General features: G+C 31.5%; 1 protein-coding gene across 1 annotated transcript; it reads right to left on the bottom strand.

The window, feature by feature from the left end:
* LOC143069562 (WD repeat-containing protein 43-like) lies at positions 1-25960 on the bottom strand. Its single transcript, XM_076244258.1, has 17 exons — positions 25751-25960; positions 16449-16592; positions 15790-15911; positions 15365-15482; positions 13956-14083; positions 13473-13572; positions 12867-12931; positions 12305-12467; positions 11664-11750; positions 11034-11150; positions 10375-10509; positions 9481-9599; positions 9048-9111; positions 8421-8534; positions 3557-3626; positions 3267-3325; positions 1-2809 (listed from the first exon to the last, which is right to left on the bottom strand). The coding sequence occupies exons 1-17, from the start codon at positions 25958-25960 to the stop codon at positions 2654-2656; spliced, it is 1971 nt and encodes a 656-aa protein (XP_076100373.1). The 3' UTR covers positions 1-2653.
* Positions 25961-25976: the final 16 nt, after the last annotated feature.

The raw sequence follows: 25976 nt of genomic DNA on the forward strand, positions 1-25976 counted from the left end.
TTCATCTGAATATTTTTATTGACTTTTTAACTCAATATTTTAGCATGATTTATATATGTATTTTACATCATCATTAACAAAATGTACACATCAACAATAACAATAAAACTTTTATTACATACTAATTCATTCATAAAAAAATGTCTGACTATTTATAACATGATCAAGGACATGACAATTTTTATTTCATCAAAGTATGATCAGTGGCCATGATTGATGTTTATTTGCAGTCCATATATTTAAACTATACACTCAAACTTGCACACACAGTATAATATTTTTTTCTGGTCCGTTCAATTAAAATTTTACCTATAAATATTTCATTATTTTTTGTATATTGCAATTAATAATGCTCTGGTAATTTAACCATCAATTTGACAATTTTCTATCTCAGTAATTATGGTTTAAATAGTTAAAACAAAATAAGTCATCACAAAACTAAAAATAGAATTTCCTTTTTGGAAGAAAAGTTGTGAATGCTCATATTATTTTGGCTATATTTTTTTTTTTTACCATAGTGGCATTCAGACTATCAATTACTTATACATGTATATACAAAAAGTAAACATATACAGGATTCTCTTGTTCAGAAGTAAAAAACCAAAACCTACTAAAATTCCCTCCTATCTTTGAGGGTATAAATGCCCTATTTTTATGTATTCTCCTTTCAAGAAACACATGTTACAAATGCACATGATGTAGGTTTAAATGAACACAAGATGGCCCACATATTGGTGGAATAATGTTGTTAAAGAAAATAAATAAACTGATAACTTCACTCCTCTGACGTCATTCATTCAGACCAAAGTTAATGCTATCAAACCTAACTAAGAATTCATAGAAAAGATATTTAAAGTAAAATGCAACAAAAAAGAACTAGTGCAAATTGAAATATCAATAAATATTCAACTTCTGACAGTTCTCTCATGCCATCACTTCTTGCATATTTTTTTATATGCAAGATTATTTTTTTATATTTGAACTCTCTCAAAAATTATTCTTTAATTAACTGATTCAACTCCAACATTTTTGTAGTCCAGTATGAACTGGTGGGAGACCACATAATTAGTACTATATCTGACTGAATACAAAGTACATGTATTTGATGGACAAGACACCCATAAAATTCTTTTTATAGACCTGTATATTTGTGACCACATGTATTTGTAGTCATATATACAATTCAGGTATATATTATGCACCAATAACATAGAATTATTTCAATCATCTAGCACCTTGAGAACAATAGAAAATTAACAAGTGCCAATTTACAAAGCTTACAGAAAACAAATATCCCATTCCAAATTATCATGAAATAAATGCATAAACTAATGAAACATCTTTTCCACTATCATATCTAAAGCCAGTTTTATTTAATAACCATCAGAGACAAACTAAATGCATATAAAACCCCTCTCAAGTTTCACAGTATTTTTACCAACTATAAATATAAATGGTAAATACAAGTATTTGTATTCAAACACTTATCATGAGGCAATTAACACATCAAAACCGAATTGTATTCTTTCTCCTTCATGCTGAAAACTATCTGTATATTCAATTTTATGGAAAACAGAATTTTAAGACAATTTCAGACTTTCAACTGTTGCTTTGAACTTGACCTTTGACCTAGTGGCAACATTCAGTAAGGGTGTTCTTTATTATCATAGTTCGTAAGGTAAACACTCCTTAAAAACTGAATCTGCTATACCTAACATTTTTTTAATAAATAAAGATAATTTTCAATGACAAGTATTTTCTTCAATAATAATAATAAATAGAGCAGCTAAAAGTGATTTCATAATTACATTTCTTTAATAGAAAAATACATACAATTTACCAGAATACTTCTCAAAGAACCTGATAAGAAATACTTTAAGAAACCCTTAATTGATTTATGATTAATGCCAACATGCACAAAATAATAGCACTTTGACAATACAGCAAAGTAACCTTTTTATTTGTTTAAAAAATTTCCTACAGACAAATTATTCTTAATCTTAATGTTTATGTAATGTTTGCACAGTTACTTTCCAGGTCAAAGTTCTGGAAAATGCATTTAGTTGCAGACTGCAAAAAAACTTTGCATTGGTAAGTATGGGGATACCTTGCTTTCTGTTTGATCAGGCTGTCAAATTATATATAAATCAATTTTATGATTTTTTTTATCAATTTACAACCTCTTATGCTTTCTTATCTTCCCATTATCCATGGAGAAAAGACAATTTCATTTGTTAAGGGAAGCAACTCTAGACAAACACTTATGCACCACTGGAAAATGAATTCTGAGGTTAAAACTTTACATACACATGCCACACAAATAAGTTTGACTTCTTAAAATATAATACAATCCTTCTTTACTTTTAATTTAAAATTTCATTGAACAAGGTAACCCCTGAGTTCACAATTTTATATCATTCCAGGAAAAGAATGTTCTTTAAGTAATGATATCAGTCACTTTTTTATGAACGCTTCTGACTTTACAAAGAACAGTTCTGGCAGAAACATTCTATATTTAGAATAGTTATCAGCCCTTGAATACACTTCCTTTTAACATGAACCCAGAATCTATTCCAGTTCCTTGGAGCAGAGTCGAGTCAGTCAGCTTGGGAAGCCATTTATATTGCACCGTTTCATTATTGTTTCTCATTAATTATTCAGACTCCATTTCTTCATCACCATTTTCCATGGGAGAATCTTCCATTTCGTCGTCATTATCATCATCAGAATCTTTCTCTTCCTCATCCCCATTCTGTTGGTCTGGTGTCTTATCCATCTCTTCAATGTCATCAAATAAATCTACATTATCCTAAAAGTATCAAATAAAAATATTTCTCAATATATCATTCATATAAAAATTTTCTTACTTGCAATTTGTATTTGTGAGTGTTCATTTCATTATATGGTTTTAAGGTATAATTTACTGTTCCTTCATGGTAACCTTTTTCTGTTGTAAAATAAATGGTAAAACTAGCACTCCACAAAAATCAAACTTTATTGTATTGCAATTGAAAACAGAACATTTCTTGAATATTTAGAAATAAGATTTACCCAATGAAACAACTATCCATTTAAAACCAGTATACATTGAGAATGTAAAGATCTACACCATACATTAAATTAAGCTTACCAAATAAAACCAGTTCCTCTTATCTGACCTGAAAGCCAACAGAATGAGTCATACAGTTTCTTTTTATTTTCTATTTTCATCTGATAAGACAGAGTACACAACTTCACAAAATATAACCATTTTAAACCAATCTTACCTCTGTATCTGACTGTGTTGGAGCAAAATCATCCAATCCAAAGTCTTCATCCGAAGATTCTGTAATACAAGGGAAATAATTCTTATGTTAATACAATAATAGGGTAAAGAAGTGTTTGAACATATAGCAGGTATAACAATTACATTGTCCTAAATGATTATTTTTTATCAACCTTTATTAGTACTGTTTGAACCTAAGTTTTTGAGAGCAATGGATGGTTTAGTACTTAAATAAATAAGGAGCTATTTGACCAAAAGGGACTTGAATAAATAAAGCAAAATATTGTCTACCTTCTTGATACATTAACAATGGCTGTTCTAATGATTCAGTTTCTACTTCTGGTTGGTCTTGTGCTGTAACCTAAAATATATGAGGAAAAAGATCAACATTTTGAACCTTTCAATCATTTAGTTATCTGAAGTTACAAAGCATTCACTAGAAATCATGCTATTTGTAAATTATCAAATAATGAATCTGTACAAAAAAGTGCCATCCCCCCTCCCCAAAGATTAACTTTCTAATACAACATTATACACTTGAAAAAAGTAAAATAACAAAATTACAAAACTCAGAGTAAATTCAAAATAGGAAGTCCACAATCAAAAAATTTGTAAGGGTTCCGCGGAACCCAGTGTCTCGCCTATTTTTGCTGTAAATCACAGGCTCAACAACAATGAGGAAAAAAATCAATAAAAATATTCCTCTTGTTACTATTTTATGATTGTAAGAAAATCTAAGTCCATTTGAAAGTAAATTACAGAAAAAAACAGAGTAATCTTTTTACAAACTTTACTTCTGGATACAATCTTATGATCATAAATAAGGTTATTTCCAAGTTTGGTACAAACCCAGGATAGTTTAAGAAAGTTATTTAAATTTTAAAAACTTTAACCACAGAGTGAATGTAATGGTTCCCTGCAGAAAAAACTAAGTCCATTTATAAGTAAAATACGGAAAAAATTGAATTTTATTTTTACAAAATTTTCTTCTGGATACTATCTTATGATCATAAACAAGCTTCTGTCCAAGTTTGGTACAAACCCAGGATAGTTAAAGAAAGTTATTAAAATTCTAAAAACTTTAACCACAGAGTGAATGTAATGTTTCCCCGCAGAAAAAACTAAGTCCATTTATAAGTAAAATACGGAAAAAATGGAATTTTATTTTTACAAAATTTACTTCTGGATATTATCTTATGATCATAAACAAGCTTCTGTCCAAGTTTGGTACAAACCCAGGATAGTTTGAGAAAGTTATTAAAATTCTAAAAACTTTAACCACAGAGTGAATGTTTTGTTTCCCCGCAGAAAAAACTAAGTCCATTTATAGTAAAATACGGAAAAAATGGAATTTTATTTTTACAAAATTTACTTCTGGATACTATCTTATGATCATAAACAAGCTTCTGTCAAAGTTTGGTAGAAATCCAGTATAGTTTAAGAAAGTTATTAAAATTTCAAAAACTTTAACCACAGAGTGAATATTTGTTGACGCCGCCGACGACGCCGACGACGACGGAATGTAGGATCGCTTAGTCTCGCTTTTTCGACTAAAGTCGAAGGCTCGACAATGATACCCCTACCCCTACTGTTGACTTCTAAACATCAGGGGTGTGGAAATATTTGTTTTGAGCACTTGTCCCCGGGCAAGTGAAACCTAAAAATTTACTTGCCCTGATGATCCCAATAAATATTGAAGTATTTCTTGTTAGCTAATATATGATTCTAACTTAGCACTGTTGTGCATCACAAACAAATGAAATCTATTTGTTTATATGTGTAAACCAGGTGCTCCGCAGGGCGCAGCTTTATACGACCGCAGAGGTCGAACCCTGAACAGTTGGGGCAAGTATGGACAAAACATTCAAGCATGATACAGCTCTGAATTTGGATTGTGATCAAATTTTTGACATTACATGTTTTTTTTTTTACACAAAACAAATGCCAAGATTTTACAAATCAATTAAAGATTTCTTCTTCAAACTTTTTAAATCTAAAATTAAATAGTTGACACAGCATAGGTTTCTGACACAGAATGAATGTGGTCTAATGAACTTAAAAGGTTTTTTTTGCCTTTGAGCAAATCACTATGCTGTTGAATATTAATCCTCTCAAAAAAATGTTTGAAGAAATTTTCTTTTTATTTATGAAATCTGAAATGAGAAAAATTTAACCCCCCCCCCCCCTTTTTTTTCACATCCCCGTTTCCCTTTTTCAAAACTGATATCAATTCAAATTTCTAATGGAGTTTGCAACAATAACTACTCATTTAAATACATCATAAAATATTAAGATGTAAAAAAACTGCTTGTTATCACTGAATGGTAAAGATTATTTAAATTTATCAGTTGGTAGTAAAAAGTGTATATACATTGTATATTGTATATAACAAAGATTTAAGTTGATTCTGGACAAAGAAAGATAACTCCAATTAAAAAAAATTCTTGCTATTGCACAAATAGGATATTTCTTGCTTACTATTCTGGACAAAGAAAGATAACTCTAATTAAAAAAAAATTTGCTATTTCACAATATTGTGCAATTAGATATTTCTTGCCATTGCACAATACTGTGCAATTGAAAAGACTTGCTATTGCACAATACTTAATATAATAATTTTAGATCCTGATTTGGACCAACTTGAAAACTGGGCCCATAATTAAAAATCTAAGTACATGTTTAGATTCAGCATATCAAAGAGGCCCAAGAATTCAATTTTTGTTAAAATCAAACTTAGTTTAATTTTGGACCCTTTGGACTTTAATGTAGAATTTGAAATTTGAAAACAGGACCAAAAATGAAGAATCTACATACACAGTTAGATTTGGCATATCAAAGAACCCCAAGGATTCAATTTTTGATGAAATCAAACAAAGTTTAATTTTGGACCCTTTGGACCTTAATGTAGACCAATTTGAAAACTGGACCAAAAAAACTTCAATAATCAAGAATCTAAGTACATTTTTAGATTCAACATATCAAAGAACCCAACCGATTCATTTTTTGTCAAAATCAAACTAAGTTTAATTTTGGACCCTTTGGACCTTAATGTAGACCAATTTGAAAACGGGACCAAAAGTTGAGAATCTTCATATACAGTTAGATTCGGCATATCAAAGAACCCCAATTATTCAATTTTGATGAAATCAAACAAAGTTTAATTTTGGACCCTTTGGGCCCCTTTTTCCTAAACTGTTGGGACCAAAACTCCCAAAATCAATACCAACCTTCCTTTTATGGTCATAAGCCTTGTGTTTAAATTTCATAGATTTGTATTTACTTATACTAACATTATAGTGCGAAAACCAAGAAAAATGCTTATTTGGGTCCCTTTTTGGCCCCTAATTCCTAATCTGTTGGGTCCTAAACTCCCAAAATAAATACCAACCTTCCTTTTGTGGTCATAAACATTGTGTTTAAATTTCATAGATTTCCATTTACTTAACCTAAGGTTATTGTGCAAAAACCAAGAAAAATGCTTATTTGGGCCCTTTATTGGCCCCTTATTCCTAAACTATTGAAACCAAAACTCCCAAAATCAATCCCAATCTTTCTTTTGTGGTCATAAACCTTGTGTCAAAATTTCATAGATTTCTATTAACTTAAACTAAAGTTATGGTGCGAAAACCAAGAAAATGCTTATTTGGGCCCTTTTTGGCCCCTTATTCCTAAAATGTTGGGACCAAAACTCCCAAAATCAATACCAACCTTCCTTTTATGGTCATAAACCTTGTGTTAAAATTTCATAGATTTCTATTCACTTTTACTAAAGTTAGAGTGCGAAAACTAAAAGTATTCGGACGACGGACGACGACGACGACGACGACGACGACGACGACGACGACGACGACGACGACGCAGACGCCAACGTGATAGCAATATACGACGAAAATTTTTTCAAAATTTGCGGTCGTATAAAAAATAGGAAAGTATGAAATGGGTTAACACCAATGGGACAGAAACCTAACAGCAAACCAACCAATGAAATGACATGCAAAGGACAATTTTACAGTAGTTTTTGAATAAAAATTGTAGCCAGTAGGTACATCTCCTAAATTTGACGACAGTGATTGAAGAATTGTAAACTAAATAATAGATAAACTATTGATTTTGTGGTGTTTTTCTCAACTGACACACATGTTTTTTTCTTGATTATTTATTATTGTCTTGATGGGCAAGCGTCCCTTCTATTTTCAACTTTGACAACAAATAATGTCGACTTTTTAGACAAAAACTTAATTTATTTTCCGAATTTCCATAGATAGCCAGGGGCAATCTGATATCCACGATGTCTGAAATTCTCTGTGTCCTCCATTTGCATTTAAGGTTTTCTACTCGACTTATGACTCTTTTTGTCTTGCTTGCCCACCTTTTTATTAAGTATTTATCAATCTGAACTCGATACAAAATTTAAAGAAATGACACTTCCGGTAAATGATGGATAAAACCTAATCGACGATCCCAGGTCAATGGACAAAGCCAATGCAATAATACGCGACTCGGGTTTGCATACTTATTTTTATTTATTTTGGTAATCAATCTTTTTTCGGTATCATGTAATATTTATCATCATGAACATTATGTTTTTACTTGCTGAACATTGGTTTCTTTTTACATAAATTAAACATCTTTAAACGTTTTGAAATTAATTTTATGTTTTTGTTGGATTTGAACTTTGTCTTGTATATTTTTTTACTTGTCCATGGGCAACCAAGACAAAACTAATTACTTGTCTGGTTGTTCAAATGTACGAGTCGGGTGAGTCGGGCATAGCATTTCCACACCCCTGAACATCTATTAATTATTCAAATTAGGCTGGAATTTAAAATATATTTTTAAAGACCTTACATTTTTTTACAGCTGAGTGTGTAAGTAAAGGGAATATCTTTGGTTAGCATGCTTGCTAGCTGAACTGTGAACTCATTATTAGGTAAGGTATACTACCCTCCTTTTGAAGTAGCCTAGCCCTACAGATAGATAGATTATTTGTCGGACTAGTCTACTTTTAAAGGAGGGTAGTTTACCTTACCTTTTAATGACCTCACGGTTCAGCTAGCAAACAAGCTTTCAAAAGATATTACCTATTGTAGGCTTTACCTACACACTCAATGAAATCGGCTGTAAATATATATAGGTATTTCTTTCCTATATTTACCTGTGATAAAACCAGGTCTAATTTTCCCTGTAAGCGAGACAGCTTGTTAAACATCATTGTTCTTGAATCCATCATCTGGTATAAGGTACTTAAATTTTCAACCATATCAGGAAACTACAAATATTAAATATACAAGAACATTAAAATTTACCAATCAACAATAAGAAAGAAGCACATTCCAATGTCCTCGGCCACAGCACATATTTTCTCCAAAGGGGCAACTACAATAATTGTCAATTATATCTATGTAGGCCATATAATTTTCCAAGAAATAAACATGGAAGATAGCTTACACTACAATTATTTTTAATATTGTTTCCATTTCCAAGGGTGGTACTCCTGTATTGCTGTAAAATCTGAGCTCATTTTTGAACTTGCTTAATATATTGCTGATATAAATTTCTTAGATAAAAATCCAAAGAAGAAAATGAATACATGAATCTGAAATAAAACTAAAAGGCTCATGAAAACTTGGATCTTTTATCTTTCAAAATCCACCCACAAATCTATATCATAAAATTCTGCTGTAACACATTTTCTCTTGTGTTGTAATTTAAAAACCCTCCTGCTCCCTCCCTCAAAATTTCTTGACTAACTCCTCTTGATATTTTCTTTAATGTCACTTACTGTCATAAGATATGAAGTATGAATTGTCAGCAGTGTTTTTATCCATCTCAGAATCTTCGATGAACTGAAAAACACAAATAAATCTAATAAGAAAAATAATCACACATGTTATGAAAAGTGCGGAAAAACATCTAAAATTCTGAAAAATTGTTGAACAGTGGAATAATAAATACATACATAAATTCTAGTGTTAATGGATATTCCTTGAAAAATGTTATCTACATTTATTCACAAACTTTCAACAACTGAAACAGATTTTGAGCGTTAAATATTTTCTAAGAGACTGGTCTATTGTTGAAGACTGTATGTTGCCCTCTAGAATCTCTTGGTTATGTTATTCCTTGGGTTGCTGTCTCATAGACATTTATTGTTATAATAGATAATAGTTCATGAACCAAAGGTATGATAACTAAGATGACAAACAAGTACTTACCTTTGAGCATGTGTATGCATTCTAGATGATAATTCCTGAACCAATGGAATAATAGCCTGTATAGGTAACTTCCGAACAGTATTCTGTACAACTTTTTCTGAAGCTTGCATCAGCACATTCTAAAATTACAAGAAAACAATTGCTAAATGTACAGTGGAAAATATTTAATTGATTCTCATGACAAGACAAATTAACAATCAATATGCCACTTACAGACCCCACAAAATTGTGGCACAGGGACGTCTTACACTACACAAAGACTTACATTAACTTCCCTAATTCTGACAGGATGAGGTTACAGATTTAAAGATGCTCAACTTTAATAGCAAAGGTTTAAACCTTCAGGGATGAACATATTTATATCCACTAGTCAATCTTGCAGTAAGGGTTAACTATAACATTTAACTGTTTTAATTTGGCTGTACTTTAGATAAGAACTAACCAGCTTCACAGCAATCTGTTTTCATATTTTTCATTGTTGATGTATGTATATAAAAAAGATATCAAATTTTGACATATTCAGATGGATTTATAATTGAATCACATCATGTAAATAAATAGCTCATGAAAATAAGACAGTTTATAGTACTTTGTATTTCTATATTTCTTTTTCACCTGGACTGCATACCTGGCCTTAAAAGTCCTTTAATTAATGACTCAAGTTCTAAAAATACTTACATTAATTAGTTTTTTATCTTGACTTTGTAACCCCTGTGTTAACAGTCTGGCTAACGTGTCAGCCTTGGGTGGTTTTCTTGTAGGGTGACTATAATCTACTATACTTACATTAATTAGTTTTTTATCTTGACTCTGTAACCCCTGTGTTAACAGTCTGGCTAACGTGTCAGCCTTGGGTGGTTCTCTTGTAGGGTGACTATAATCTACTATACTTACATTTATTAATTTTTTATCTTGACTCTGTAATCCCTGTGTTAACAATCTGGCTAACGTGTCAGCCTGGGGTGGTTCTCTTGTAGGGTGACTAGGATGATCTACACTAATAGCATTCAATCTTTCTTCCATACTCATCTGTAATAGAAACAGAAACTTGATTTATCTTGAGGAGTGTTTTGAAGATGATTAAATTTAAGTATAATTTGCCTACAATTATCATACTAATGGGAGAAACTGGGAAAGATTCCATATGGCACCCCACATAATAAAGTAAAAGGGGTAATTGTGTTTATAATGGTTGTTGTACCATATGGAACTCTATCCAGAATTTGTTTCTCTTTTGACCTAAGATGCACTATCGGCAGATTTCATTTCCGCAAACAAATTGTATTCTATCTGAGAACCCAGGAAATGGTCACCATCTCTCATTGTACAAATTCTGTTAAACCAGAGACTAAGAAAATTTAGAACCGAGATCATGTACACACTGAATTTTTAAGTTTGACAAAGGTTAAAGACAAGCCCAAATTGGTAATCAATTAAAGGCAATAAACATTTTCTACATTCATGAAAGCTTCGTTCTTGAAACTTTCTTCAGATTCCAGTGGTAGACCAGGGTCCAGTCATGATAAATGATAGTCCTAATCCATGATACTTACATCTGTAATTGAAGGTTTTCTTTTGGACCTCCTTCCAGGTTCCTGAGAAGGACCACTGGGTGCCATCAGACCAGGTACCAACACTGTAGAATCTTTGGAAACATCTGGGGTTTGTATCTGGTTAGGGAAGAGAAATCATTAGTATTTGTAATAGTTATTAATAATAAAAACATAGGTCAACTATAAACTGTATACAGATCCTATTAAATTACATTATCCAGTATTGTAAAGGTGGGTAATAAATTATTGTTTATTTTTTACAAATAAGATTGACAAATGTTTATTGACATTGCAGTTTTTAGAAGTTAAACCTATAAATAAAGGTCACACTAGTACTTTAGACAAGAGAAAGCGGACCCATTATTAAAAAGGGGTGTTCTTTGAATGGCAAATAAAAAAGCAAAATCATTACTATAGCATGGCAAGAATAGTGTGACCTGAAAACTTTTGCTTAGATGTTGGTGACTTTTAACACAGGTTTGACTGCTGTAAAGGCTTCTTGCTGTTGTAGCTCTCAATGTTTATTTACATCTTATGCTTTCCATATAACAACTATGAGCATTTGTGAAGATGGTGAATTCAGAAAAGCAGAAAAGTGAGAAATAGAAAATTGTGTATGTTACAGCTTACCTTTGACAAACTTCTATCTGTTTGTAGTGAGACTTTCCTGGGATCTTCTCTGATTAAACACTGTACGGGATCAGCAGAATTATAACGCTGTAAATAATAATAAATGGCAAGTTATTAGATAAGTCATACTGGTTAACTGTTTAGACAAAACTGATATGAATGTGCAGGTATTAAGCACATGTGTAAAGGTTGATAAAGCAATGGTATTCCATATAAAACGGAGAATATACTTTTAGAATTTTTTTAGGACAATCACTTGGTATTAAAAAAGATTTCAGTGTTGTTTGTTGAAAGATCGTATGCATAGTTTTGCCTGTTTAGTGTTGTCCAGCTAAATTTGTATTGTTGTATGAACTAATATCAATTTTTCTTCTTTTTATCTTAAGGGACACTCCACTCCAATCTTAATTGACTAGGATTGTTACTTTTTCCTATTGTAGGTCGGTGGTTCTCTCCAGGCTCTCAGGCTTCCTCCACCAATAAAAACTTACCAGTCTAAATGTGGTGCTTAAAAGTGGGTTAAAACACAAAAATTCAAATCAAATCTTTTTATCTTGTCAGTTTAATAGAAATGAAACTGAATTTCAATTCCTAAACCGCAAGGGAGATAACATATAAAACTTAATTGTGATTTTACTTACCACTCTTTCAAATGTTGGTTTAAGGAAGTTTCCATGTACAATTAGAATGTCTTGATCACAAATCTGTGCTGCCAGTATAGGTATAGGTAACGGTAAGCTGTCCTTGGCACCTGATGTTGATACTTGAAGGAGAACTTTAGGTTTTAATGGCTTTTTTAATCTCCTGAAAGAAGAGCAATAAATCATTCTTTTTATTTATAGCTTGCTCTCAGTAATAGTATCTTTTCTATTACTGGATTGCTTTTACTTGTCAATTAGTTTCACACATTTATTAATGTTCTTTCCTGTAATCATTAATACCAGAATAGAGATTGGAAACCAGGAATGTGTCAAAGAGAGAACAACCCGACCAAAGAGCAGATAACAGCCGAAAGGCCACCAATGGGTCTTCAATGCAGCGAGGAATTCCTGCAACTGGAAGAGTGACATGAATTTGTCAAAAGGCAGATGGTATCTAGAGATCTTTCAATGTCCAAGTTTTAGTTAAGCTTTGTTCACAACTTTGATATTTACTTTAATGACGCAATTAAGAGCTTTACATATAACATAGACAAAGCCTTACCCATTTAATTTGTGCTCAAATATTACAACCTGTCCACTTCTTGTTACAGCACATAACATTACAACCTGAAAATGTTTAAAAAAAGTTTTAATTATAAATGTCTTTTTCTTCAAATAGTGTGTATACAGAATTTGGCCTTGTGTTGTCAAAACTGCCATAGGTGCTTTACAGTACTATAAGCAAGTTATTGCAGAAAATCTTGATTTTGTGTTGTTTGATCTTGAAATTGTAGATAGCATCCTCATTTCTTTTCAAATAAATTCAATATGCATCATTAATTTTAATATCCAATATTTACTGATTCATATAAAAAATAACTGCTTTATTACAAATTTGTTCTTTTTAGACTTCAGCATTTATTAACAATGAACAAACTACAAAATGTAATCTGTCAATTGTTCAAATATGGTGTTTCATATTGCTTAAGATCCTTCATGCTTAAAAGTTCTGAATAATTTAACAGTATTTAACTAAAGGATGGCACTGTTTTACTTTTAAAGTCTTATTCTTGTGTGATATCTATCAAGTATTGAATTTCAAATGAGTGTGTGGGTGTATACTCATATAACTAAAAGACCTCTAATATTGATAAGATATCTACTGTACCTGTTCTGTCGACTGCTGACAAACATCCAATAATGTTGGTTCTTCGGGCAGTGAAAATGATGTTATTGAGTTCTTATCAGAAGATGATGTGTTTATTTGCCTGGAATGAAACATGTTAAATATTTAACCAGTTAGTTATATCAAAATGCAGAGAACCGCTATGTTTATCTTTAAAGTGGCGGGAGATAAAGAAAAAAACGGAGCAAAAACAATAAGTCTCCAAATTTTGTTTGGGAGACCTAATGATTAACATCAACTCTAATTAGTGATAGGGGTCATCTAGGTTTGAGCTTTTGTTTCCTGTTAAGAAGTGAGATGAAGAACGACAATAAAAGTGATAATTCTTTGCTTAGGATATTTACAGGTGTGTTAAGGGAGTCTGTGGTATGCATTATTTTGCATTATCCGTTCTCTTCATGTTCATCAAAATTAAATTACTATTCATTTCTTTTAAAAATGCAAAATTAAAACTTGTATACACACCATGCATTAATGATTCTATCATTCTGTGCTGCCGATAAAAAATACATATTTTCTGGTGAATCTGACGCATCTGCTGACAGTGGTAACGGAAGGAGACGGAAAATTTCTGTTTTATGACCAGTAAATGTCTGAAAGGAGAAAACAAAATGGTTAAAAAACAAATCCACGTTTAATTCTGTAAAATCAGGATATAGACAGAACACTATTTTCTAAATACAATAAAAATATATCAACAGGAATTTGTTACAAATCTTTTCACAACAATTCCAGAAAGGATTGTAGATGTAGATCAGGTTATCATCCAACAACTGTGGGAATTGTTCAGCATTCATTCATATAAAGATGAAAAACAAAAACTTGCACTTAAGTGAATTTTAGATGTTAAATGTGCCCCTTCCATATGATTTGGAATACATTTAGTAACACAACTCTTCAAATGCAGCAATGTGGATATAATGAATTATCTTTTTTCTCTTTCTAGTAAACCTTGCAAATTCAACAAGAAATTTTCATTACTGCCTCATACAAAACTCCTTTTTTTTTTATGTTGTTCACCTGTAGCTTTCCAATGCAAACCAATCAAACTTATGTTTCAAATAAAATATGACAATTATGTTTAATCTTGCAAATAGACTTGATTTGAATTGTTATCTTTCTGTCAATATATTTGATGTTAAACACCATTCAATGTCATTTGTTTTTGGGTTTAAACCAAAGGGAAGAACATATCAATTGAGACAGTATCCATACCATGTCTAAGAAATAAGGAGACAAGCAGCAAAAGAGTTTTTCTAGTCTGAGGAAATGATATGAATCAAATGTGTTGGCATATTTGTTACTGAAAAAAATGTGTGTGGAAACAATTCACTTTTGACTGTCTTCCTCGTTTATATGTTTGGTGTTATTTCATTTAAAATAAATAAATTGGGAATGTGTTCATGGGACACAGATGAAGCCCTCGCCTGCATATCCTATAAATTTATATAAGGACATAACTGAAGAATGGTAAAAGTGACTCTACCCAAATTCTTACTTGGTCTGAGTTTTGTGGTAATAAATATTATAAATAAGTTACATTAAATTTGGTTTAGGCAAACTAAAGTTAGAGAACAGAAATAAAAAATTCAGCAATTTTTCCATTTGTAAAGGGGCATAACACTATAGTAGTTAGTGACCCCACCAAAATTCTAAATTGATCCTTGTTTTGAGGTAATCAGTATTGTGTACAAGTTTGGTTGAGGCAAACTAAAGTAAGAGAACATACAACAACTTTGGGATGTATGGAAGATGTATGGACAGATGTATGTATGTACGTACAGACCAGACAATGGTAAAACTTTATACCCCCTCCACTACGGCAGGGGCATAAATATATTAAATGTTTCAAAATGTTTTCTGACCAAAATTACCTTTAACAATTCTTTAGTTTCTACATTCCACAGTTTAATTGATCTACCAGCAGTTAACAAATGATTAGAAGAACACAGACACATTGAATGTACACTTCCTTTATCTGCTTTCCATTTGCTGAAAAACAATAATAAATTTGTTTACACATGAAATCATAAATCACGTAAAAGTCTATTTTGTTGTCTTACTAAATATCATAAAAACATATTCAAAGATATATTTTTCATAAGTTAAGACATTAAAGAATGCACTTGATAGATAGATATATACTCAGGAAAATTATCCTCCAGTATCATCAGCAATTTTATATTTGATTTCAGAAGCTATTTTTAGAATCTGTTATTCATTTTGCGAGAAGTTTTGAACAAGGCTAAGTTCATAAGATTAGCTGGACTTTAGAGGACAACCCTCATGAGATACCTACTGTCTAACATTAGCTGTAGAGACATCCCATTGGATGACATTATGGTCATTGCTACAACTGTACAAATAACCTTGATTTTCATCCCAACAGAGGTCATTTACTGATTCACTGTGACCTTTATCCTGAAAAGAAATTTCCAAATAGTATAAATATATATATATATCTGTGCACCTTCTACTCAACATCACTTTTTGGGATTTTATTACTCAATATATTTAAGTACATAACGGAAGATATTCTTTTTTCCTCGCAAGTCATGAAATTAACTAGGTTTACAGTATTCAAAGTAATAACTACTATTTCACAATATTTCCGATCTTAGTAAACAATTTTTTTTTTCTCTCAAACAGCCATTTTTTTTACTTTAAGTATCAAAAATTACTATCCTTGAAAAAAAATCAAAAAAAAAATTAGGAAAATTTCTTAGTCTTGTATTTGTAGGACTATTCATGATATGGGAAACTTGCTACATTTTTCATGAATAAAATGTTGATTTAAAAATAAAGTTTTAAACACTAGAATAGTATTTCTCATTTGATGGGTCGTCCCAATTTGTTTAACTTTTTAGTCATACATCATGTATATTATGTGAGATACTACCTTTATTGATTGGTTAAAGGATATTATATAAGCACATCTTGTTATGCATTAGTACCTACCAACTGACTCTGTATATCTGCTTTTACTATACTATACAATAGAATATTTCCAGAACTGGTTCCTATTGCAACAATATCATTTTTCTCTTGTTCAGCTGAATCGTCTGATAAGGATTTCCTTTTTTTCTTTTTCTTTGGTGTTTTCTTAAAATATAAAGATAAAATCATATTGACAAGCAATTTACATTTTAACTTTCTTTTTGAAGTATACGTAAATATCATGATCAATTCATATTTGGGAAAAAAGCTCATCCTTGAAATAAAAGGTGTCATATAAATGTCAAAGTCCCTCAAAAATGCTGACATAAGAACAAGATGACAAATGGTTTGCAAATTTTATGTCAATGACAGTGATCCCAAAGTATTGTGGCACATGTTGACCGTACAGTACTCTTCAAAAATATCGATTCGATAACTTTTTTCTCCGATTTCCGTGTTTCTCGGAATCACACCGAGTACCGCGGATTTCACTCCTAAAATCCTCCAAAGATTCTCTCCCAACACCGCGTGGCTGTTAATTGGTTTATTGCCCATCGGATGTACTTCAAATTAACGACGCGTGACAACATAATTGGATTACCCAGATAATTTACCTTTGAACATTTAATCGATCTTGGTTGCACAGGTGTGCTTTAAAATCACGGTATTATAAATTGAACAAATGTTTTCCTTTCTTTGACAGATAAAGATGTGACAATATCATTTAGAATAAGATAATTATTATCCTTTATATTTGTGTCTTATGCCGTTATCTTTAAAATAGAACGTACATACGAAAAAGTATGAAGAAAATTGTTATTTTGTGTTTCTATTACAGTCTGGTCAGGTCATACATTGTGTAACTGTGTTCTTTCAGCAAGGACGATTTTGCCACAATTAGTTTCTTTTATAACTTATTCAATAAGCAATATCAGCACATTAATTGTTCATTATTAAAAAATCAACTGGCTAATAAAATCATGTTGTTTTTTCGGTAACCCGATTCATCGGATCATCAAGTAAACTTAATTTATTGAGCAATGTAAAATATTATGTTTCACCACCTCGGTACATTTATACAGACTTGAATAATTCAAATTACGAACAGAAACTGTTAAATGACAACTCTGTTGACAAAGAAAATAATTTCAAGTGATATTGATAGTGCTCGTCATTTTCGCATTTTACGGAACGGTTTTCAAATTGACGAAAGTATTTATATCAATTTCGTCATTTGAATTTGGAAAGTGAAAAATATTTTCACATTAATTATATAATAAATGTACCATAATTCTACCGGTGTTTGACAAGTTTATGACGCTCAATCATTTTACGTTTACAAAAGATGTTAAAAGTTGTGATGATAAGTAATCCGCTTATCGCTATCCAATAGGTCACTGACCAATCCTTTAATTATTAATAAAATTTATCAAACCTCATAATTGCCCATCATAATATTCTATTCCAGTTAAATCAGTCATCATTTTATTTTCAAAATTTCCCAACCGCCTACAATTGGCATTTCTTTATCGTATTATCATGATTATTGTTATTTGAATACAATCAATCACCCCGGACAATTTCGATCATAATTTCAATTAATACATCACCAACTGTAAATCTATATTATTGACCATGGACATATAACTATAAATGTACTTTCTTTTTTGAAAGATAAAACATTAAAATTCAAAAAGTTAAAAATGTGTTCACGTTTATTCGGATAAGAATTATATTTTCCCGATAAATCAATTGTAAAAGGACCTTCTGGAGCCTCAATACGATTGCACAAAAATGTCGTTCTGCAACTTTAGAAACCTTGAATGGACTTTCCCACGGTCGGCCAGAAAGGTCACCTGAGTTTACTAGTACGCGATATTTTTTCCCGCCCTTTAAAAAACTCGTGCTGTGGATAACATTGATGTTAACTATTTTTAGCATTTAACATTGTTAAGTAAGTCAAGTTCAAGTTCAACCCAAACTGTTGATAACTGAGATGTGTATCGTGGAATTGTCTTCGCACGGCAAATAATTGTTTTTAAAATCTTTTGTTGAAAATACACAAATTTACATTCATTGTGCGAAAGTTAATATTAAACAAAGTTGAATTAATGCAGCTGGAAGTATTCCTGTTGTAACAGAAATGTATTATTATTCTGCTGTACTGCCAACAAATCGTAAAACGAAAATGCCGTAATTGTTAAGCATAACAAATGGTGAATAATATTTTCCTTTTTACTTGAATATACAAAACTTTCAAACACGTAATTTTATTTAACTGCTCAAATTATTTTAACGAAAGTTTCCGGTTATTTTTACACAAGTATGCTCATTTCGTCAATAAAATATTAATTTACTGGTGAAGACATCGAGGTCAAAATTAAGTAGTTTTCATTTTTTATAAAACTTGAATACAATTGAAAGAATTAACAACAACATTTTGCTTTTAAATCTTTTATTCATTCCAGCAATTAGATAATCGTAAAAAGAAAATGCTGTAGATTTACACAATTATTACGGGGCAATTATTTTGTCTAAGGCCAATTAAAATCAATTGATAGATTTTCATCCCCGCCCGCCCCTCTGAAATCTTCCCGCCCTGATTTTTTTTATTTTTGAAAAAATTACGATTTCCGGATTTTGTTCATTTCCGTTACCGGTAACCGTCGATAATTTCGTTTCATGTAAAATTTCCTGTTTTCGTATTTTTTAGAGTATTCTTACTGAACGATTAAGTCAATATATTTTGCTGATCTATGATGACAACATCATTTACCGAGAATAGAGATTGATTACGAGAAGGGCATGAAATATTCGGTTACGAGTAATACGCTGTGTTCAAGAACGCAAATCACCGCAAGTCACACCTTCGATCTATTTTATTTATACAATGACTTTGTGTCAAGAAATTTGGACTTTGAATGAAACCCAAAAGCGTAAGAATCGTGGAACACATTTGACTGGAATAAAGAAATTGACACGAGCATGAACTTTTTAGATTGGTGACCGTATATTGAGTTCAGAAAATCGACAAACATACGCATTTTTAATTTATTAATTTTAGCAAGCTCTTAGATTAAGAATTAGCCATGTCTTTCGTTTTTTGTAGAAAAAACAGCAAGCATTATCTTTCCCAATACCCATGATAGAGTCATTAAACAACTTTATGTTCTACATTGTAACTATATATGCATCTTGCATATTAAGGACCAAGCCTATTATTTCAACACCGTTTTCATTTTCATTTTATTCTGTACTTATCGTACTAGCATTGCATACCAATGCATTTGCTTCATTTTATTAGGACAACAAAACATTGCTTAGAAAGAAATACATTTGATGTAGGTAGTCCAACTGAAGAGAGCATTTCTCCACATTTCTGCTGTGTTCTATAAAATAGGTTTCTAAAGCGGCAATTACATGCAGAACAGTGGTTGCCAAATCATATATATTTATGAATTTGAAAAAGCGGCACCAGCATATGGAGTATATGTGTCTCAATTGATACGTGACTCTAAATCTAGCTCAAAGTACGTTGATTTTTGTTGAACGAGGAATACTGCTTTCTCAAAAGTTGCTAAGACAGGGCTATAAATCAATCAAATTAAGGTCATCACTCAAGCAATTTCATGGTCGCCATCATGAGCTGATAGGCCATTATGACAAAAGTGTGTCAGCAATCATATATATATCTGTGATATTCTTCCTCAGTCGTAACAACCTTCTATCATTACCGAGCTGAACAAAGAAATAACATGACGGGTGTCATATACGGTGCAGGTAATGCTTACCCTTCAGGAGCATTTGATTTCACTCCTGGAATTTAGTGGAGTTCGTGCTGTTTCCTACTTATTATTTGTAACTGTTGATGTAAATGTCTTTTGGTTTTACGAGTCTCTGGTTACTCCTTGGTTTTGATTGTTATCGTCTTATATAAAATACTTTATGGATGTATTTACATGATATAAGCTTATTATTATACTGCACATACGAATAACACGTGACAAGAAGGTTTCATATGAAATAAAATTTAAAAAATAAAATCCTCCCACCCGCCCCATTTTTTTCAAAAATTTGGATGAAAATCTACTAATTAATTTTAGTTGGCCTAATGAATGGTGAATAAATTTTCTTTTTTACTTGCATATATAAAACTTTTAGACTTATAATTTTTAAATAAAGACTAACTTTGTAGTAGAATATTTTGTTTTTCACATATTCCGCTATATTTTATAATCGTTTTTTTTTTAAAGCAAGTACATTAAGGTTAAGATATTTTTAGATGGGCTAACAAAAAAAACGAAAATATTTTGACTTTAGTTTTTATTACCACAAATGAAATTTAATTAGTATTAAAGACATTTAAAATTATACACCTGTTTGACACTTAAACTGGTACAGTAGACCGGAAATATAATTCTTCATTACTTCAACCTTTACCTGTCAGGTAATCCAATTACCCATTCAGTCTTGTGCCGGTATAGATCAAAGTAGGATAAGGGCAATTAATTCCTCGGTGTAGAGAGTGAGCTCGTTATCACAATAAACATTTACCTGATTTTGGGAGAGATTACTCCCAAATTCCTCCCAACATTTTGGGAGGAATATCGGAGTTTTTCGGAGTGGCTCCGACATTTTCCTCGGTGTAGGGTGTCGGAGAGTTGGTACTCTTGAATGGTACTGTATGTAATTTCCCTTTGCAGCAGCACAAGGGCCAAAGTTAACAAATGGCAGCATATTTTAGAACCACTTAATCAGTCTAAATCTGATGACAGGAATCAGGACACATCCCACAGATAAATGGTTAAATGATGCTGCGTCCAGAACATATGGTCATGGCTTAATTAGATTCGTACAAAAAGGATACATGTCAACTCGTACTTTCGGCAACTCGTACTCAGCCAACTCGTACTTTCGGCAACTCGTACTTCTACCAACTCGTACTTCTACTAAGTCGTACCCTATATTTTTTTAGCATTATAATACAAGTTTTCTACGTTTATATCCGTAGATATGAATATTTTAACTCCCTGAAGTATCCCAATGCATCCTGAGGTAGATCCATATAGAATATGAAAAGGATATTTTTTAGTGAACATTGCGTTGAACATGCCTGTCTTAGTTTTTCAAGGCCGTAACTACCCTTGAGGCAAGTGAGGCAATTGCCTCACTAAAATTTCCACACTGATTATTTTTTCTATACATGATCAATATAATAGTCATTTGTTGTTCTGTCTCAACCTTAATTTCTATATAACTTGTCATCATTCCTTTTAAACTATTCTTCCTGGATATAACTCAGCATCTCAACGGGTGATGTTTCTCGATAACATTAACCTAGTGACGATAGTCATCATGGATCTCTAGTTAAACACATGTTCTTGCAGAAAAGGAAAAGCGACACCGAAGGTAAAGAAGGAATAATTCTAGTAAACTAGTTTTTCTGTGAACAGAGTCTGAGTATTGCATATAACTTCATTAGAACAATCCAAAAACGATAAGTAGACTGACAAATCAAGTACTAATCTTCGGAAGGGGACAGTCCTGTCTGCGTATTCATTTCTCCGTTTAACCAACTTTTGACAAATCAAGTCATCGCAAGGGGGCAGTCCTGTCTGCGTATTCATTTCACGAACTTTAATCTTTCTCTTTACAGATAAATAAAATATAAATAATATGAAACATGCATGGATTAGTTTCTATCCATGTTTCTTTAACCTTAAAAATTGAAAGAATATCCCATATTCCAATTTGATATTATTGAGGAATGGTAGAACCTTTAACACAGGATTTTGTCTTTACTTATTCGGGACTACGGAATTTCGTTTATTTATATTCGGGGTTTCGGAATCGGACACCCCATACCCCTAACCCCTAAATTTATAGATTCTGGAACTAAAATACCACCAACTATTTCCAGAAATAATTTGAAATTATGGACCTACATGTAAACGTCAAAAACTCCATTCCAATTCCCCTGTACCCATATCATATATGATCACTCTATAGATAGAATCATATACTACATTTATCTTATCTCATTCTATCCCTAGTTTGTCTACTCTTTGTCAGCATAAAAGCGAGTTTAATATTTTGTAACTGCAACTGTATGATGGTGCTTACAAGAAATCTTAATTCCCTTTTGCAAACAAAAATGTTACTACCGATGGTGCTACCGAATTGCTGATGGAAGGAATTGGAAGAAGACATTGATCATTGTGTTGATGATAATGTGCTACCTTTAGAAACACAGACTGCCCTGAAACGACTGAAAACTTGGAAAAAGAGCATGTATGAGTGGCGAAAGATTGTGCGGGCTTGCCATGTTCATCGCGATAAGGATATCAGCAGACCAAGTTGTGATTCTGAAATAATTTGACTGAACCGGCCATAGAAAAATTTGGCAAACTCTACTGAATCGATGTTTGTTCTATGTTCTGGCAGCAGACTCAAATCAGTGATATTTGAATGATTATCTTACATATAAATTTAAATAAAGTTTTTAAAAATTTGGTGTTAGTAAAAGTCTTAGAATATGAAAAATTTATATAAAAAGTGTCCAAATTCAAAACATTATCAAACTCTCTAAAAATGCCTAGAATGCAGGATTTTGCACCATTCATTTCATACCCTCCAAAAAAAAAATTTCGCCTCGCTTCGCTCGGCTCAATTATTTTGCCTCACTAAAATAAGATGCAGTGTTCTCCCCAGGATTTTTGGATAGCACCAGGGTAACGCGTGACGAAATGAATTTTACAATATTTTGTGTCACGTTGCGTCGCTTATTTTTTTCTTGTTAGTTTTTGTCATTACCTTTTTGCCTTTGTTTTGTTAACTGTGGTACTGTGTTGTATGGACTTTGGGTCAGAAAATTATTGGTAGAAAAAGTAAATCAATAAACAGTTTGTATACTTTGATATCTTTGAAGAATAAATAAATGAAAGCACAATTAGTCTTTAAACTAAAGTCACTTCTTATATTTTGATCAAGCCATTTTGTCCTGATACTTGTAGTTACACTACACATTCCCCATGTTAGATTTCACCATAACAATTAACTTTGAACAAGATTAAATTTTGATACAGAACCTTCAGTAGATTAAAAACTATTTTCCATAGTTTTAGACCTGATTGTTTTAAACAACAAATTATTTTTAAAGTTAATACTTTGTTCCAGACATGAAGAGTACTTATATATTTATATCTATCCACTAGTTCATATTTAGCTATAGTCCTGTTTTGGATTATATTACATTGAAATGATATAATTTTGGCAGTAGGCTTGTCAGCCCTGGCACAGTCATATATCAAGAAAAATCTACTAATTTAATATAATATGTCTGTGCATCAATAAAAGTATGATTCTCAAAAATAATTTTCAAAACATTTTTGTTAGTATGTTCTAAGAAAGTTTTTGTCCTTAATGTAACATTCTAATATAATTTTGCATTCAATTTGTAATTTATTTTTATTTTCAATGAGAAATTATATTTGAGGAGCATTTATTTGCGATAAGCAAAATCAGGGGAAGTAACTCCACAATTAATTTCCAACAGACAAATTATTTTGACTCAAGTCTGGCGTAATAGAGTTCATTAACAAATGTCTGCTTGTCCCTCACAAGTCTGTTATTAAAATTATGATCTCTTAATTAATTAAAACACAAAAGAATCATGTACATCGATTAAATCCAATCATCAAGGTTAACCTCAAAAGGTAAATCGATCACGTGGTGTAAACAATCTACCTGTCAGATCTGGATTAAACTGGTTAGAACTGGTCAATTTTCATGTAAAATTTTAAACCTCACGGAAAGTTGAACAAGTCGTCTCAATCTTTACCGATTTACGATTTTTTTACAAAAAACTTTAGCACCACGGAGAAAAATTATACATCGCGGCAAGAACGATACCACCGCGGTAGAAAATTATACATCGCGGGCCCGTGGTCCTTTAAGGGCCTGGGGAGAACACTGAGATGCCTAGTTACGGCCTTGTTTTTTCGTGTAAGTAGTAAATATTTATCTCTTCTTCCTGTTGTACTAGCTGATTATACAACTCTTTATAAATGCCTATAAGAATTAAAATGTATTGGTTTAATTTTTTATAATTATTATAGATAATTTTATTTCATAATCCAATTTACTTACAATTCTATGCAAAGGCACTTGACATCACGTATATTTAAACATTATTGATAATTTTTTAACCTATAAGAAATCACAAGTAATATGTGACACTTTAATAAACAAATTATGTATTGCAGTTCGCGTGCCGGTGATTCATTGATCATTGTTTCACACCTGAAGCATGTCGATTACCAGTAAATCGGCCCTTATTCACACACGAAGTGTGCCATTAATTAACCGTTATCAAAACAACTTCATGTCTGATCTAATCTTTCTGCATGTACGTTTGCACAATATTTTAATATGTATATTTCATCACAATACTACTATCATTTATATACGTATTGACATCAATTATACAGTAGCACATTTGGCTTGTAAAAGTATAAAAGTTAAAACAAAAATTAAGCCAATATTTAGAAGAATTATGAGAGACGTATTAAAAAAAAACTACTAGTATCACTAATATTTACACACACATTGTAAGAGTTTTATCATAAAACATTTTTACAAGGCTTTGTTGTTATATTAATAATAGTAATATGGGTTTCTCAAAACTTGGTTTTTTTCAACGTTTAAGCCATGCATTTTCTTTTCGGTGAGGATGGTGATTGTTTAAGTATAACTCAACGGTCTTTGATGTTCATAGTGCCGCACTTATACCGATTTTTTGTTTTCATTTACTTCTCTCTGATTATTCGACTTTTAACAAATCCATTCTATTTTTGTAAGTATGTTATCCACAGATGACCACTGATTAGCATATTTTAACGATTAGCATTACATAAGCTTATTTAAAACAATTATAATTGCATTTTATTAACATTGAAAGTTGTTTTTTCATTTGTATTTTGCTATATAATGATATACGAAAGAAAGTTACAATAACTATGCATATAAACTAGATAAATAATATCAAATAAAACATGGTTACGAGTTGGTAAAAATAGGGTACGAGTTGGTTGAGTACGACTTGCCGAAAGTACGAGTTGTCGTGTACCCGTACAAAAAAATATTCCCAGGTTGCCAATAAAAAAACATCTTTTTTCAATTGCTTCATGAATAGTTGACATATTATCAAACTGTGGTCAATCATTCTTATGCAAGGAAATTGGTTAACTTTTTCTTGAGTAGATATGAGTATATTTGTTTAAAAAATAAATACTGCTGATTTTGAATTTATCTCTATGACTTACAGCACTGGGTCTCTTAGGACCCCATGATAAACAAGTACACGTTGCTGTCAGGTGTGAACTTGGAGTATACTGTTGACTGATTTTTGAGGTCGATGTATCATATACTTTAAGAACGCCATCAGGACTTGAATACATGCAATATTCTCCATTTGAAGAAAAAGATACTGGTGTAGAAAGTGCCATTTTCAACACGTGTTCTAATATACGCATGCGTCAAGTTTCTAAA

Source organism: Mytilus galloprovincialis, chromosome 3 (assembly GCF_965363235.1).
Source record: "Mytilus galloprovincialis chromosome 3, xbMytGall1.hap1.1, whole genome shotgun sequence".
NCBI classification, from domain to species: Eukaryota; Metazoa; Mollusca; class Bivalvia; order Mytilida; family Mytilidae; genus Mytilus; species Mytilus galloprovincialis.

Bases quoted from the DNA above. Each gene is read 5' to 3' on its own strand.
- LOC143069562 (XM_076244258.1), bottom strand. From the start codon at position 25,960: ATGCGTATATTAGAACACGTGTTGAAAATGGCACTTTCTACACCAGTA. The intron at 11,751-12,304 runs GTAAGTAAAATC...TATTATTTACAG, and splicing joins AACCAACATTTGAAAGAGTG to CGTTATAATTCTGCTGATCC. The intron at 9,600-10,374 runs GTAAGTATAGTA...TTGTAATTTTAG, and splicing joins AAGATAAAAAATTAATAAAT to AATGTGCTGATGCAAGCTTC.